This window comes from Hyla sarda, chromosome 3 (genome assembly GCF_029499605.1).
Source record: "Hyla sarda isolate aHylSar1 chromosome 3, aHylSar1.hap1, whole genome shotgun sequence".
Lineage (NCBI taxonomy): Eukaryota > Metazoa > Chordata > Amphibia > Anura > Hylidae > Hyla > Hyla sarda.
The window spans coordinates 23,858,472-23,873,564 of record NC_079191.1 but is presented as its reverse complement, the minus strand read 5'-3'; the positions used below and the strand labels follow the sequence as shown (position 1 = coordinate 23,873,564).

At 43.7% G+C, this 15,093-nt stretch overlaps 1 protein-coding gene across 5 annotated transcripts in view; it reads right to left on the bottom strand.

Annotated features, from left to right (window-relative positions):
- The window catches only part of ADGRF5 (adhesion G protein-coupled receptor F5), a 216,851-nt gene that overhangs the window by 35,055 nt on the left and 166,703 nt on the right, over positions 1 to 15,093 (bottom strand). For all 5 annotated transcript variants that reach the window (XM_056563877.1, XM_056563878.1, XM_056563879.1 and 2 more), the window contains 5 exons: positions 13,812 to 13,961; positions 9,124 to 9,300; positions 6,392 to 6,495; positions 4,179 to 4,237; positions 1,155 to 1,300 (listed from right to left, as the gene is read on the bottom strand). In XM_056563877.1, coding sequence (XP_056419852.1) covers positions 1,155 to 1,300; positions 4,179 to 4,237; positions 6,392 to 6,495; positions 9,124 to 9,300; positions 13,812 to 13,961 — 636 coding nt within the window. The remainder of the gene's footprint in view (positions 1 to 1,154; positions 1,301 to 4,178; positions 4,238 to 6,391; positions 6,496 to 9,123; positions 9,301 to 13,811; positions 13,962 to 15,093) is intronic.

The window sequence follows — 15,093 nt, the reverse complement described above, 5'->3', positions numbered from 1 at the left end:
TCTTAAGTGATTTTAAAGGGTACCTCTCATCAAATAAACTTTTGATATATTTTAGATTAATGAATGTTGAATAACTTTCCAATAGCATGTTAATAAAAAATATGCTTCTTTCTATTGTATTTTTCCCGATCAGTCCTGTCAGCAAGCATTTCTGACTCATGCTGGAGTCCTAAACACTCAGAGCTGCCAGCCTGCTTCGTTCACAGCCAAACAGGCTGTGAACAAAGCAGGCTGGCAGCTCTGAGTGTTCTCCTTTGTGAACAAAGCAGACTGGCAGCTCGTAGTGTTTAGGACTCCAGCATGAGTCTGAAATGCTTGCTGCCAGGACTGGTAGGGAGACCCCTAGTGGTCATTTCTTCAAAGTGGAAAGTGAAATAGAAAGAAGCATATTTTTTAATAACATGCAACTGTAAAGTTATTCTGCATACATTAATCTATGACATATCAAAAGTTTTTTTGATGAGAGGTACCCTTTAAAAAATACAATTCACATATATCGTACTGTAAAGTGCTACAGAGTAAGTCTGCAGCAAAATACTTTTAGTACCCGTGAGATCCAGGGTTCAAGTCCTGCAGGAAAGCATGGGAACTGAGTTTCTGCACTTTTTCCACAGGAGGAACACTGTTCCTATTAGGCTGGGTTCACACTACGTTTTGTCCCATACGGGACCGCATACGGCAGGGGGAGTTGAAAACTTGCGCTCCCGTATGCCTTCGTATGAGGTCCCATATGTAATTCATTTCAATGAGCCGACCCGAGTGAAACGCTGACGCCGGTCGGCTCATTTTTGCCCCGTATACGGGGCAAAAATGAGCCGACCGGCGTCAGCGTTTCACTCCGGTCAGCTCATTGAAATTAAATACATACGGGACCTCATACGAAGGCATACGGGAGCGCAAGTTTTCAGCTCCCCCCTGCCGTATGCGGTCCCGTATGGGACAAAACGTAGTGTGAACCCAACATTAACAGGAGTCCTGCAGGACCAGCCCTTGAATGGAAATCTTGGGAGAGTTCCCACACTTTGTTTTTTTTTCCAGGACTTGACCCCTGAAGGTACAAGAGCCTTCAAATCCTAGACAATCCCTATTGTATCCCTCCGAGACCCCCCACCTTACTTGCACTTGCATAAAAGTGACTATTTCTAGTTTCTCACCGGCTATTATAGTTTTTATTGATGGGTCCACACTGATATTTGCCAAGTTTAGTAAGTTATTTACTAGGTTGGTGTTGGCGGTTGTAAGGGCAGTGCTAGACGTTGGCTCGGTGACAAGAGTGTAATCCGCAACAATACTCCCAGGCCTAAAATAAAAGACAAACATTTAGACCGTACCAACACCACAATAATATGATACTAATCTGAAGTACTATAGAATTACTGTGTAAGATTAGGAGAATGGAGCTGAGCTGCAATACCAGACACATCCTGTAGGTGACAGTGGTGCTGTTTGTGAAAAAATAAATCGGACTAGGTGCAGTTGGAACAGATTGTGGCAGGTTGAGAGTGGGTTATTTTTTTTAAAATTTTGGCAGCATTTAAGGGCATGTCTAAAAGAAAAAAAAAGTTTATTCCTAGACAACCCCTTCAAGCGTTTTATTGCAGGAAATTTGTTTAGTTGTCTAGAAGGTTTTCTTTTTGTTTTCATTTTTCAATTTCGAACAATCTTAAAAAAGCACTCTGGGAATTGTTTGTTTTTTCTGCTTGTATGGTGCAGCATAGGATTTTTTAAGATAATGTAGAGGTTCTTGTGTATGTCTTACCCGTTTAAGCGAATGTGGCAGGCATAAGATTTCAGGCATATTGGTTTCTAGTTCAGTAAATAATTTTTTAGAGTGCATACATTTCCCATTAATTCTTTGGCTTTGCAGAGAGAAGGTGTGGTGTTTGATCACTGAACCTGGTCATCTAATTAGGCTGCTGGTGATGATGGTCACCCAGGTGAACTAATAATTGGGTTTGGGTCAGTTCACATTATGAGTGGTTTTGCCTTTTTTTTTATTCAAAGTAATAGTCAAGAAATATTGGCAGGAGATTAAAGTGGAATGTGTGAACTACAGAGGAAGTGTATAACTACTATATATATATATATATATATATATATATATATATATATATATATATAATGAATGATCCCATAGAGATAGCAGCAGTATACAGATAGAGCTGGGAGTTGAGGTGTATGACTACTTTATATGCTGATCTCATAGGGATAACTGCAGCAGTATACAGACAGAGCTAGAGGGGGAAGTGTCTAACTACTATATATCCTGATCCCATAGAGATAGCAGCAGCAGTATACAGATAGAGCTGGAGGGGAGCTTTATAACTACTATATATATATCCTGATCCCATTGAGATAACAGCAGCAGTATACATATAGAGCTGGAGGGGTGGTGTACAACATATATATATATATATATCCTGATACCATAGATATAGCAGCAGTATAAAGATAGAGCAGGAGAAGAGGTGTATAACTACTATATATCCTGATTCCATAGAGATAGCAGCAGCAGTATACAGATAGAGCTGGAATGGGAGGTGTATAACTACTGTATATCCTGATCCAATAGAGATAGCAGCAGTATACAGATAGAACTGGAAGGGGAGGTGTATAACTACTGTATATCGTGATCCAATAGAGATAGCAGCAGTATACAGATAGAGCTGGAATGGGAGGTGTATAACTACTGTATATCCTGATCCAATATAGATAAAGCAGCAGTATAGAGATAAAACTGGAAGGGGAAGTGTATAACTACTGTATACCCTGATCCAATATAGATAGCAGCAGTATACAGATAGAACTGGAAGGGGAAGTGTATAACTACTGTATACCCTGATCCAATATAGATAGCAGCAGTATACAGATAGAACTGGAAGGGGAAGTGTATAACTACTGTATACCCTGATCCAATATAGATAGCTGCAGTATAGAAATCTGGATGGAAAAGGAAGTGGTCTGGGAGCTGCCAAGAGATCTGATATGTGTTGATGTCATCCTGTAGTACATGGGAAGTCAGCTGACCCAAGACTCACTACTTCCTCATATTAAACAATGTGATTTTCTGTGGGTCAGACCGATGATCACATGACCCAGTTACAGACATTAAACACAGATGCAGCTGTGCTGGAATAAAACAGATTGAGCTGTAGGAATAGGGATGGTGATTGTGCATGAAATTGGCAAAAAAAACTAAACAAAACTCGGAGTTCTTCTTAAATTTTTTTTCTTACATTGACTAAGCTGTTGAGGCCATGTTTTTTGCAGGATCAAATGTAGTTTTATTAGGTGCTAATTTGGGATGCACATAGGTTAAGGCTCCATTTACCTTCAATTACATTTTATTATAGGGGAAATGCACAAAAAATCCAAAATGCAATCCCACCATGGCCTGTGTTTAGCTAGATGTACTGTACTTCCTGGGTTCCTATATCTGCCTTTAAAGGGGTACTCCGGTGCTTAGACATCTTATCCCCTATCCAAAGGATATGCCACATTGTCACATCACAACTCCGCCCCCGTGTGACGTCACGCTCCACCCCCTCAATGCAAGCCTATGAGAGGGGGCGTGACAGTTGTCACGCCCCCTCCCATAGACTTGCATTGAGGGGACGGGGCTTGACGTCACACGGGGGAGGAGTCGTGACGTCACGGTTTTCCATACTCGTGGTCGGGAGCCAGAACCTCCAGCGCTGCCGGAAGCAGATACAGGTGGGTGCTGCATGCTATATTGCGGGGGTCCCCAGCGGCGGGACCCCCGCGATAAGACATCTTATCCCCTATCCTTTGGATAGGGGATAAGATGTCTAGGGGTGGAGTACCCCTTTAAAGGGGTACTCCGCTGCTCAGTGTTTGGAACAAACTGTTCCGAATCTTGGAGCCGGCGACGGGAGCTTGTGATGTTATAGCCCCGCCCCCTCATAATGTCACGCCCCGCCCCCTCAATGCAAGTCTATGGGAGGGGGCGTCACGCCCCCTCCCATAGACTTGCATTGAGGGGGCGGGGCATGATGTCATGAGGGGGCAGGGCTATGACATCACGAGATCCCGGTATCGGCTCCAGCGTTCGGAACAGTTTGAACAGAGTACCCCTTTAAAAAATTAGAGACAGTGTGTGTATGGGGGCAGAGGACCCTCTAAATACTCCATACTGCAGTCCGTATGGAGACTCTTACCTGAAGCCTGTAACAGTGACAGATACAAATCCAGGGAGAGATTGATAACTCTTGTTCAACTGAAAAAAATAAATACATTTGCAGTTTAGAAATTCGATGTTTTGAAGTTTCATACTGTACTTAAAGGGGTACTCCCGTGGAAAACTTTTTTTTTTTTAAATCAACTGGTGCCAGAAAGTTGAACAGATTTGTAAATTATTTCTATTAAAAAAATCTTAATCCTTCCAGTATTTTTTAGGGGATTAATTCTATTTTCTATTTATTAAAGGGGTACTCCGCCCCAAGACATCTTATCCCCTATCTAAAGGATAGGGGATAAGATGTCTGATCGTGGGGGGTCCCGCCACTGGGACCCCGGGTGATCTCCCTGCAGCACCCAGTATTCGTTTAGAATGCCCCCTGCGGCACCGGAGGCTCATGATGTCACGGCCACGCCTGCTCTTGACGCCACACCTTGCCCCCTCAATGCAAGTATGGGAGGGGGCGTGGCATAGAGAGGGAGAGTGTGATGTAATGTGGGGGTGTGGCCGTGATGTCTTGAGCCTCCAGCGCCGCATCGCTAGTCATCCGGCATGGAGCGAAGTTCGCTCCGTGCACCGAATGACTGGGGTGCCACAGCAGATATCACGAGGGGTCCCAGCGACAGGACCCCCGCGATCAGACAGAGTACCCCTTTAATCCTTCCAGTACAGTAGTATATGCTGCTGTATGCTCCAGAGGAAGTTGTGTAGTTCTTTCCAGGCTGACCACCCTGATCTCTGCTGCCACTTCTGTCTGTGTTAGGAACTGTCCAGTTTGCTATACGGATTTGTTCCTGCTCTGGACAGTTCCTGACACAGACAGAGATGGCAGCAGAGAGCACTGTGGTCAGCCTGGAAAGAACTACACAACTTCCTCTGGAACATACAGCAGCTGATAAGTCCTGGAAGGATTAAGATTTTTAAATAGATGTAAATTACAAATATGTATAATTTTCTGGCCCCAGTTGATTTGAAAAAAATTAATTTCCCTCTGGAGTACCCCTTTAAAGGGGTACTCCACCGGAAAATATTTTATTTAATTCAACTGGTGCCAGAAAGTTAAACAGATTTGTAAATTACTTCTATTAAAAAAATCTTAATCCTTCCAGTACTTATCAGCTGCCATATGATCCACAGGAAGTTCTTTTCTTTTTGAATTTCCTTTCTGTATGACCACAGTGCTCTCTGCTGACACCTCTGTCCATTTTAGGAACTGTCCAGAGCAGGAGCAAATTCCCATAGCAAACATATGCTGCTCTGGACAGTTCCTGACATGGACAGAGGTGTCAGCAGAGAGCACTGTGGTCAGACAGAAAGGAAACTCAAAAAGAAAAGAACTTCCTGTGGATCATACGGCAGCTGATAAGTACTGGAAGGATAAAGATTTTTTAATAGAAGTAATTTACAAATCTGTTTAACTTTCTTGCACCAGTTCATAAAAAAAAAAAAAAAATGTTTTCCTGTGGAGTACCCCTTTAAAATGACATGCGAAAAATATTTAGCAAGTTACTTTTTTCCCTTATCTTCCCCCCCCCCCCCTTTCCTTTTCTTGCTTATACCCCAAACAGTGCATGTGTATAGGGGCATTAGGGAGAGATAGCTGTAGGCTGAAGGAGCTTATAGGGGTTCTCCGGTGCTTAGACATCTTATCCCCTATGCAAAGGATAGTGGATAAGATACCTGATCGCGGGGGTCCCGCCGCTGGGGACCCCCGTGATCTTGCACGCGGCACCCCGTTTATAATCAGTCCCCGGAGCGTGTTCGCACCGGGTCTGATTACCGGCGACCTCAGGGCCGGCGGCGTGTCACGCCTCCGCCCCCGTGTGACGTCACGCTCCGCCCCTCAATGCAAGCCTACGGGAGGGGGCATAATAGCTGTCACGCCCCCTCCGGTAGGCTTGCATTGAGGGGCGGAGCATGAGGTCACACGGGGGCGGAGGCGTGACGTCACACGCCGCCGGCCCTGTGGTCGCCGGTAATCAGACCCGGTGCGAACACGCTCCGGGGACTGATTACAAACGGGGTGCCGCGTGCAAGATCACGGGGGTCCCCAGCGGCGGGACTCCCGCGATCAGGCATCTTATCCCCTATCCTTTGCATAGGGGATAAGATGTCTAAGCACCGGAGTACCCCTTTATGTATGGTCAGTGACAATATCAATGTTCCCCTTGTGCTTTGTATTCTTCTTCATACCTGAGCTTCCAGTTTTTCCTTATATTCGATGTATTTGGCTGATGTCGGGTTGGTAAAGTCTGACGTGAACACTTCATTAATTCTTAGGCTGAGGTTTATAGACACTGTAAGAAAAAGGACACATAGGGGGAGATTTATCAAAACCTGTGCAGAGGAAGAGTGGTGCAGTTGCCCATAGCAACCAATCAGATCGCTTCTTTCATTTTCCACAGGCCTCTTTAGAGGCCTGTGGAAAATGAAAGAAGCAATCTGATTGGTTGCTATGGGCAACTGCACCACTCTTCCTCTGCAAAGGTTTTGATAAATCTCCCCCATAGTATCTCCTCTATAGAGGAATCCAGTAAGGCTGCGTTCACACGGCCGTCTGTCCCCGTTTTTTTATCCCGTTTCGATTCCGTTCTTGCAGGCTGTAAACGGATTCGAAACAGTTAAAAAAAAAAATCCCATTCATGTCAATGGGATTTTTTTTTTTACAATCCGTTTGCACCCGTCTGCGCTCATTTCCGTTTTATTTTTTTAACGGCAGAAAAAACAGCACATTCAGTATTTTTTCTTCCGTCCAAAAAAAGGAAGAAAAAAAACGGATACGGTAAATTTAACATTGAAGTCTATGGAAAACGGATGAGCCTTTAATGTCATCCGTTTGCATCCGTTTTTTCAATCCGCTTTTTGATCCGTTTTTACTTTTGAGCATGCTCACAACAAAATATTATTTTTATTTTTGGTTTATTAAGGGTGCGTTTACACGCTATTTGTTTTTGCTGCGTATTTGTTTCCGCTGCGCATTTGAAAGTGGGCGCGGGCTCTTCTCGGCTGTCCGTAGCAGATTTTCCGCAGCGGAATTTACGCTGCGGAAAATCCGCCGCAGTCCCTACTGACTTCAATGGGGCTTGCGGTGGATTTTCCGCAGCGTAAATTCCTCCGTGGAAAATCTATGCTTCGGACAGCCGAGAAGAGCCCGCGCCCACTTTCAAATACGCAGCGGAAAACCCGCAAAAAAAAAAAAAAGCGTGTGAACGTACCCTAACGGAACAAAAACGGATACAAATGGATAACATCCGTTTGCGTCCGTTATTGTCCGTTTTTTTTGTAGGTTAATTTTGACCGGAGATGAACGGAACGGGTCTAGACGGCCGTGTGAACGCAGCCTTATCCACACGGACACTGACAAAAGTTACACAACAGAAACATACAAATTCCTGCGGACAATCGGGCATAGCCAGCCTTTACAGCTCTTATGCAGACCTTTATGTTTCCATAGTAACAGACTACAAACAAACCCTGTGTAGTCTGATCTAGCAGGCTTCTATCCATCCCCTATTTTACTAACCAAACAAATGTATGCAAGTAGTCCAGCTGTTGCAAAACTACAACTCCCAGCATGCCCGGACAGCCTTCGGCTGTCCGGGCATGCTGGGAGTTGTAGTTTTGCAAAAGATGGAGGCACACTGGCTGGGAAATACTAATCTAATGTTAAAGGGGTACTCCGGTGTAAAACTTATTATTTTTTTTTTTTAATCAACTGGTGCCAGAAAGTTAAACAGATTTGTTAATTACTTCTATAAAAAAAAAAAAAAAAATCTTAATCCTTCCAGTACTTATTAGCGGCTGTATACTACAGAGGAAATGCTTTTCTTTTGGTATTTCTCTTCTGTCACGACCGCAGTGCTCTCTGCTGACCTCTGCTGTCCATTTTAGGAACTGTCCAGAGCAGGAGAAAAATTCCCCATAGCAAACATATGCTGCTCTGGACAGTTCCTAAAATGGACAGCGGAGGTCAGCAGAGAGCACTGGGGACGTGACAGAAGAGAAATATCAAAAGAAAAGAATTTCCTCTGTAGCATACAGCCCCTTAAAAGTACTGGAAGGATTCAGATTTTTTAATAGAAGTAATTTACAAATCTGTTTAACTTTCGGGCACCAGTTGATTAAAAAAAAAGTTTTCCACGGGAGTACCCCTTTAAAGGAGTTTTCCAGGAATTATTTTTATTTGACTATGCTACTATGCTATTTGACTATGCTAACTATGAAGTTAGTGTAGTCCATAATATAGTGCCTGTACCTGTGTGTGACGGTTTTCTCACAATTGTTCTGTGATTTTCACCCCACAATTTATTATTACCAGCGTACAAAATGACTGCTGTCTCAGATTTTTTCCCAGGTTGCAATGCGGCCGAGACCTGACATCACTAGTCAGCTGATGACAGGGAGCCTGTCTGCTTCAATGGGTGGAGCGATCGCTTGGTGGGAGAGAGATCAATCTGCAACTAATGCAACAGTTGGAGGCACCCTGATTGAAAACCACAGGTCTTTTGAATGGATGCAGCTCATTTATGTTTCAATGGGTGGGGGCGGCTGATGTGTGGGAGGGAGGAAAATGGAATTGTGGGATTTGTAGTCAAAAGAAGAAAAAGGCAAACAGGAAATACCCAGTTCACAAAAAGCTAGCCACAGTATTATGGTAATCTCACAACATAGCCATTTAGCCCCAAGACAAGCGCAGATCCTTCCTAAGCATGTCCATTACTGTCTGCCAGGTACGTACTAAAGTCACCTTATGGGGGAGAACCCCTTTAATGTGTCTTCATTGGTTACCCTGGAAGTTATTGAGTTATATATATATATATATATATATATATATATATATATTTATATATTTTTTGGTAGGGGGTGGGGAGGGGGGTTGACAATGACTTCATAGGTGTCCACCGGTGATGCTGACTCCTACTTACCTGGTTGTGGCTGACAGTACTGAGTTGGAATACTTGTGCCTTGAATACAGTTGCCGCTACAGTCACTGCTGCTTGCGCTGGATCCTGCACAAGGACTGTAGGACGTACATACAGCTGACGGCCATTTGTAGCCGCTCTGACAGGAACACTGCACGTTGCTTCCCGTTTGGTTACAGGCTAAAAAAAGAAATGTTGAGAATTTTCAGGAATTTTGAGAATACAAAACAAAGCATACAGTAACTTAGTGTTTTCCAAATAGAGTGTCTCCAGCTGTTGCAAAACTACAACTCCCAGCATGCCCGGACAGCCAGCGGCTGTCCGGGCATGCTGGGAGCTGTAGTTTTGCAATATCTGGAGGGCCACATTTTGAACGACACAATTAGAGATCAGCGAACTTACAGTAAATTCGATTCGTCACGAACTTCTCGGCTCGGCAGTTGATGACTTTTCCTGCATAAATTAGTTCAGCTTTCCGGTGCTCCGGTGGGCTGGAAAAGGTGGATACAGTCCTAGGAGACTCTTTTCTAGGACTGTATCCACCTTTTCCAGCCCACGGGAGCACCTGAAGGCTGAACTAATTTACGCAGGATAAGTCATCAACTACCGAGCCGAGAAGTTTGTGACGAATCGAATTTACTGTAAGTTCGCTCATCTCTAGACACAATAAAAAAAGTTCCTCCATGGAGTGTCATACCATTACATGACCTGTGGGTGGCACTGTTGTTATAGTTTTTCACTTTTTTTTTTTACCTAATGATCAGGAGATGGTCAGCTATCAAAAGTGAAGTTACAACCTTTATGGTACGTTCACACGCGCGGATTCTTTAGCGGGTTTCCCGCTGCGTATTTGAAAGTGGGTGGGCTCTTCTCGGCTGTCCGCAGCAGATTTTCCGCGGCGGAATGTACACTGCGGAAAATTCCGCCGCAAGCCCCATTGAAGTCAGTAGGGACTGTGGCGGATTTTCCGCAGAGTAAATTCCGCCGCGGAAAATCTGCTGCGGACAGCCGAGAAGAGCCCGCCCACTTTAAAATACGCAGCGGAAAACACGCTAAAAAAATCCGCGCGTGTGAACGTACCCTTAGGGTGCGTTCATACGCTAGTAACTAGCAGCGAGTTTTCCGCTGCGGGAAACTCGCTGCGAGTTACGCCACCATTCATTTGAATGGGTCCGCGGACAATCCGCAAATCTGACACTATGGCGGACTGCCTGTGGACCCATTCAAATCAATGGTAGCGTAACTCGCAGCGGGATTCCCGCAGCGGAAACCGTCTGCTAGTAATAGCGTGTGAACGCACTCTTAAAGGGGTATACCACTGGAAAAAAAAAAAATTCTAAATCAACTGGTGCCAGAAAGTTATACAGATTTGTAAATTCCTTCTATTTAAAAATCTTAACCCTTTCAGTACTGATCAGCGGCTGTACGCTACACAGGAAGTTCTTTTCTTTTTGAATTTCCTTTCTGCCTGACCACAGTGCTCTCTGCTGACACCTCTGTCCATTTTAGGAACTGTCCAGAGTAGAAGCAAATCCCCATAGCAAACCTCTCCTGCTCCAGACTGTTCCTGACATGGACAGAGGTGTCAGCAGAGAGCACTATGGTCTGACAGAAAGGAAATTCAAAAAACAAAAGAACTTCCTGTGCATTATACAGCCACTGATAAGTGCTGGAAGGATTAAGATTTTTTAATAGAAGTCATTTACAAATCTGTTTAACTTTCTGGCACCAGTTTTCCAGTGGAGTACCCCTTTAATAATACTGAAGTCTGCGTCGGCATACGTAACATCCACCTTAATTAGGTGGCCAAGCAATGAATTTGTACTGGACACCTATAGTTTTTTGCTCAGATAATTATTTTTATTATTATTATTATTATCCTGCCGCAAATTTCAAATGCTTATATCTGCTGCACGGTAACTCCAAAACTCATGAGACTGGTAGACCCATGAGCTGTGCATAATCGAATCTAATATAAAAGTCATAGGTCACATGGTAAGGCCGCCATCTTGGTTTTTGTGGCAATTTTGCACACTATTCCAAAATCTTCTTCTTCTTTGGAACCGCTAAACCTACAGGTACATTATTTGCTGTATGTGGTGACACTGTTGTCCTGAGTCAGATTTGTTCATTATAAGACTTTTGGTCACATGGTGTGGCCGCTAGAAATCGACCGATATCGTTTTTTTAGGGCCGATACCGATAATCGATGGAGGTTAGGGCTGATAGCCGATAACTTATACCGATATTCCGGTATAAGTTATCGGCTATTTATCCCCCCGCGACACCGCTGCAGATCATTGATTTAAAGTGGGCGCTTTAAATCAATGCACTGCAGTGGCTTTTGCAGTGCCATAGGCCGCCGCCGCCACCCGCTTCTCTCCCCCTGCCTGTCCGGGGGTCCTGAGACCTATCACCGCCACCGCTCCCCCCGCCGCGCCGCACCGCGCCTAGGGGTGCCTTCAGCTGTTGCAAAACTACTACTCCCAGCATGCCCGGACAGCCGTTGGCTGTCCGGGCATGCTGGGAGTTGTAGTTTTGCAACAGCTGGAGGGCCTACTGTAGGTATAGTATATTATACAGACCCCTGTCCATCCCAGAACCCTGACTCACCTTCCCAGTTGCTGCAGGGACCGTCCGGGGAGAGTGGTCCAGCCAATCCATCCTTCCTGTAGTGTCCGGCGGCATTCCGGGTGGAGGGTGAACTGGTCCAGGCTGTACTTCTTCTCCGGGGGTCCTCTTCTCCACTCCGGGCAGGCTCCAGCCTAGTAACGCTGCATAGACGCCGCTGCGCAGCGACGCACCTGACGTCACGGCGTAGCGGCGTCTATGCAGCGTACTAGGCCGGAGCCTGCCCGGAGTGGAGAAGAGGACCCCCGGAGAAGAAGTACAGCCTGGACCAGTTCACCCTCCACCCGGAATTTTCCGGACACTAAAGGAAGGATGGATGGCCCGGACCACCCACATTACGGGTAAGTTAAATTTTTTTTATTGTGACTCGGAGGGTGGGGGAGGGGCCCGACCGGTATAGCGGTATGGGCAAAAATCCATACCGTGGGAGGGAAAAAAAACGGTATCCGGTTCATACCGGTATACCGCCCAGCACTACGGTGGGGGGTGCGACGCGGTGCGGCGGGTCGGGGGGGGGGGGGGGGTGGCGGACACGGTGCGGTGGTGCAGGGGGCGGGGCATTATCGGCTTATCGGCAAGGTAATTGCTGATACCGATAATGCCCAAAATCGTGATTATCGGCCGATAATATCGGCCATACCGATAATCGGTCGATCCCTAGTGGCCGCCATATTGGATTGCACAATTTTCTCCAAACATCTACTCTTCTGAAACGGTTTGTTAGAATAACTTATAATTTGGCAGACATGTTTATGGTCACCTCCTGTACCAAGGTTGTTAAAGCTGGCTCATTTGCATATTCAATATGGCCAACGCTCGCCAATAAGATTTAGATAAATATTAATGCACAATTGTTTTTGAATGTGTGTAATATGTACACTGTTAATCAAAAACGTATGTTTCTTAGCACAATGGTAGAATATTCTATTGTACATTTGGATTTTGGTAAAATAAATGTCATAGGTCACATGAGCAGACAGCCATTTTGTTTTAGGTGACAATATTCTGAGCTATATGCAAAGACATGTCTTTCTGACACCATTAAAGATACATATGTACAATTATAATTTTGCTGTTTTCACTTTTCACTTATTTATTCATTTTTATTTATTTACTCCCCCCCCCCCATCTGATGCTATTAACATAAGTTCCATGGTCAGCAAATGTAACATCCAGCATATATATATATATATATATATATATATATATATATATTCTGGTCTTACAAATGAACAGGGATCCTTATTTAATACAGATGGAAAACAGGAAAAAAAAAAAAAAAAAATATATATATATATATATACAATATATATATATCCAAAACAGAATGTTTATCACCCACAACTTGAATCCAAAAAATATGCGGGTGCCAGTGGTCCGAACCCGATCATTCTCAAGCAGGTGCTTGAGAATTATTCTATTGATGAATTGAAGCGTTGCTGCTGGACATGGTCACAGATTTTTTCACAACTTTTTTGAGTGCTGCACTACTGTTTTTCTATATCTATCTATCTATCTATCTATCTATAAAAAAACAAATAGATGCAGCACACCACAGCTTGAAAATCATGGTGCAAGGTTTATTCCATAGTGTATTGCAATAGACAACGTTTCACCAGCATAACGCTGGCTTTTTCAAAAGCTTTTGAAAAAGCCAGCGTGAGGCTGGTGAAACGTTGTCTATTGGAATACACTATGGAATAAACCTTGCACCATGATTTTCAAGCTGTGGTGTGCTGCATCTATTTGTTTTTTTATGGATTAAGGAACCGGCGACCAAGGCTCCAAGTATGCTTGCACCCCGTTCACAATTACTTATTTATCTTGATGTGCTGTTCATATTTGGACTTTATCTATCTATCTATATTTATAGATGTATAAAATGTATGTTCCAAAGAGGCTGGATGTTACATTTGCCGACCATGAAACTTATGTTAACGTCTGATGGAAAAAATAAAGAAATAAATATCTATTTATATTATAGTATACAGTATAAAATATACGGTAATAGTTATAGGGCCCGTGCACTATACTTGTAGGGTGCACATGGAAGACTTTACCTGTTGTTACTTGGATACTTGTAATTTGAGTATCGTTAGCGCCAAGCATGATGGGAAACGTCAGGTTCGTTGCTAGGAACTGCTTTATGAGGTTTGCAAACGAAGGGTCCGGAAAGCTGATCTCTATATCCGCTGTATACTCCAAAAGGGCTGCATTACAGAAAAAGAACAAGGTTAACAGAGTAGAATGTATGGCGCACTATAGATGACACACATATTAGACACTGCCACCGTGCTGAAGCCGGAGCAAATAACGCTTTGTGGATATTACACTAAGTCACCAGAGGGGGTGCTGCGTACAGTCACAGCGGGCACAGCTCATGGGGATGTCACCTTGTTATCAGCATTGATTGTATAGGGTTGCAGGTTGATCTGATGCATTATTTTTGCAGGTTTATGGTGAGGAACAAAATAAACTCTGCAACACCTGTTGATGCTCCACTTAAAATAAATAGTCCCTTATGTTTTTTCACCAAAAATCTGACATTGTCATCGTACAGACCTGAAGAATCAAGCAAACATGTCAATTTGATCACTCATTGAACGGCGTTAAAAGGAATCACAACCCCCAACCCCTCCTTAGCAAAACTGTGGGGTTTATTTTTCAATTTCACCTAACAAATAATTTTTTTTGCTCAGTTTTGCAGCATATTTTATGGACAAATAAAGCATACCGTTACAAAATACAATTGGTCCTGCCAAAAAAACAAACAAAAAAAAAGCCCTTATGAAGCCCTCTATAAAAAATAAAATAGCTATGGCCAGGTGAAAAAACAAAAGCGCAAAAATGAAATTTGGCTGTTCGTTAAGGGAATAAAGGGTGATATTTGCTGTGAAAATTTGTACAACAACAAAAAAAAATAATGAGGAAGAAATTATAAACGGGGATCAGGAAAAAGCAAATATATTAAACAAATTCTTCTCCACTGTATTCACAAAGGAAAATGAAATGTCAGGTGAAATACAGTGAGATAAGGTAAACTCCCCACTACAGGTCACCTGTCTAACCCAGGAAGAAGTACAGGTCATCTGTCTAACCCAGGAAGAAGTACAGGTCATCTGTCTAACCCAGGAAGAAGTACAGGTCATCTGTCTAACCCAGGAAGAAGTACAGTGCCACCTACAAAAAATCTAAATAGACAAATCACCAGGTCCAGATGGCATTCACCCCCAAGTTCTAAAGGAGTTAAGTAATGTGATAGACAGACCCCTTTTTTTATATTCAAGGACTCTATAGTGACAGGGAAGGTTCCCCAGGACTGGCACATAGAAAATGTGGTGG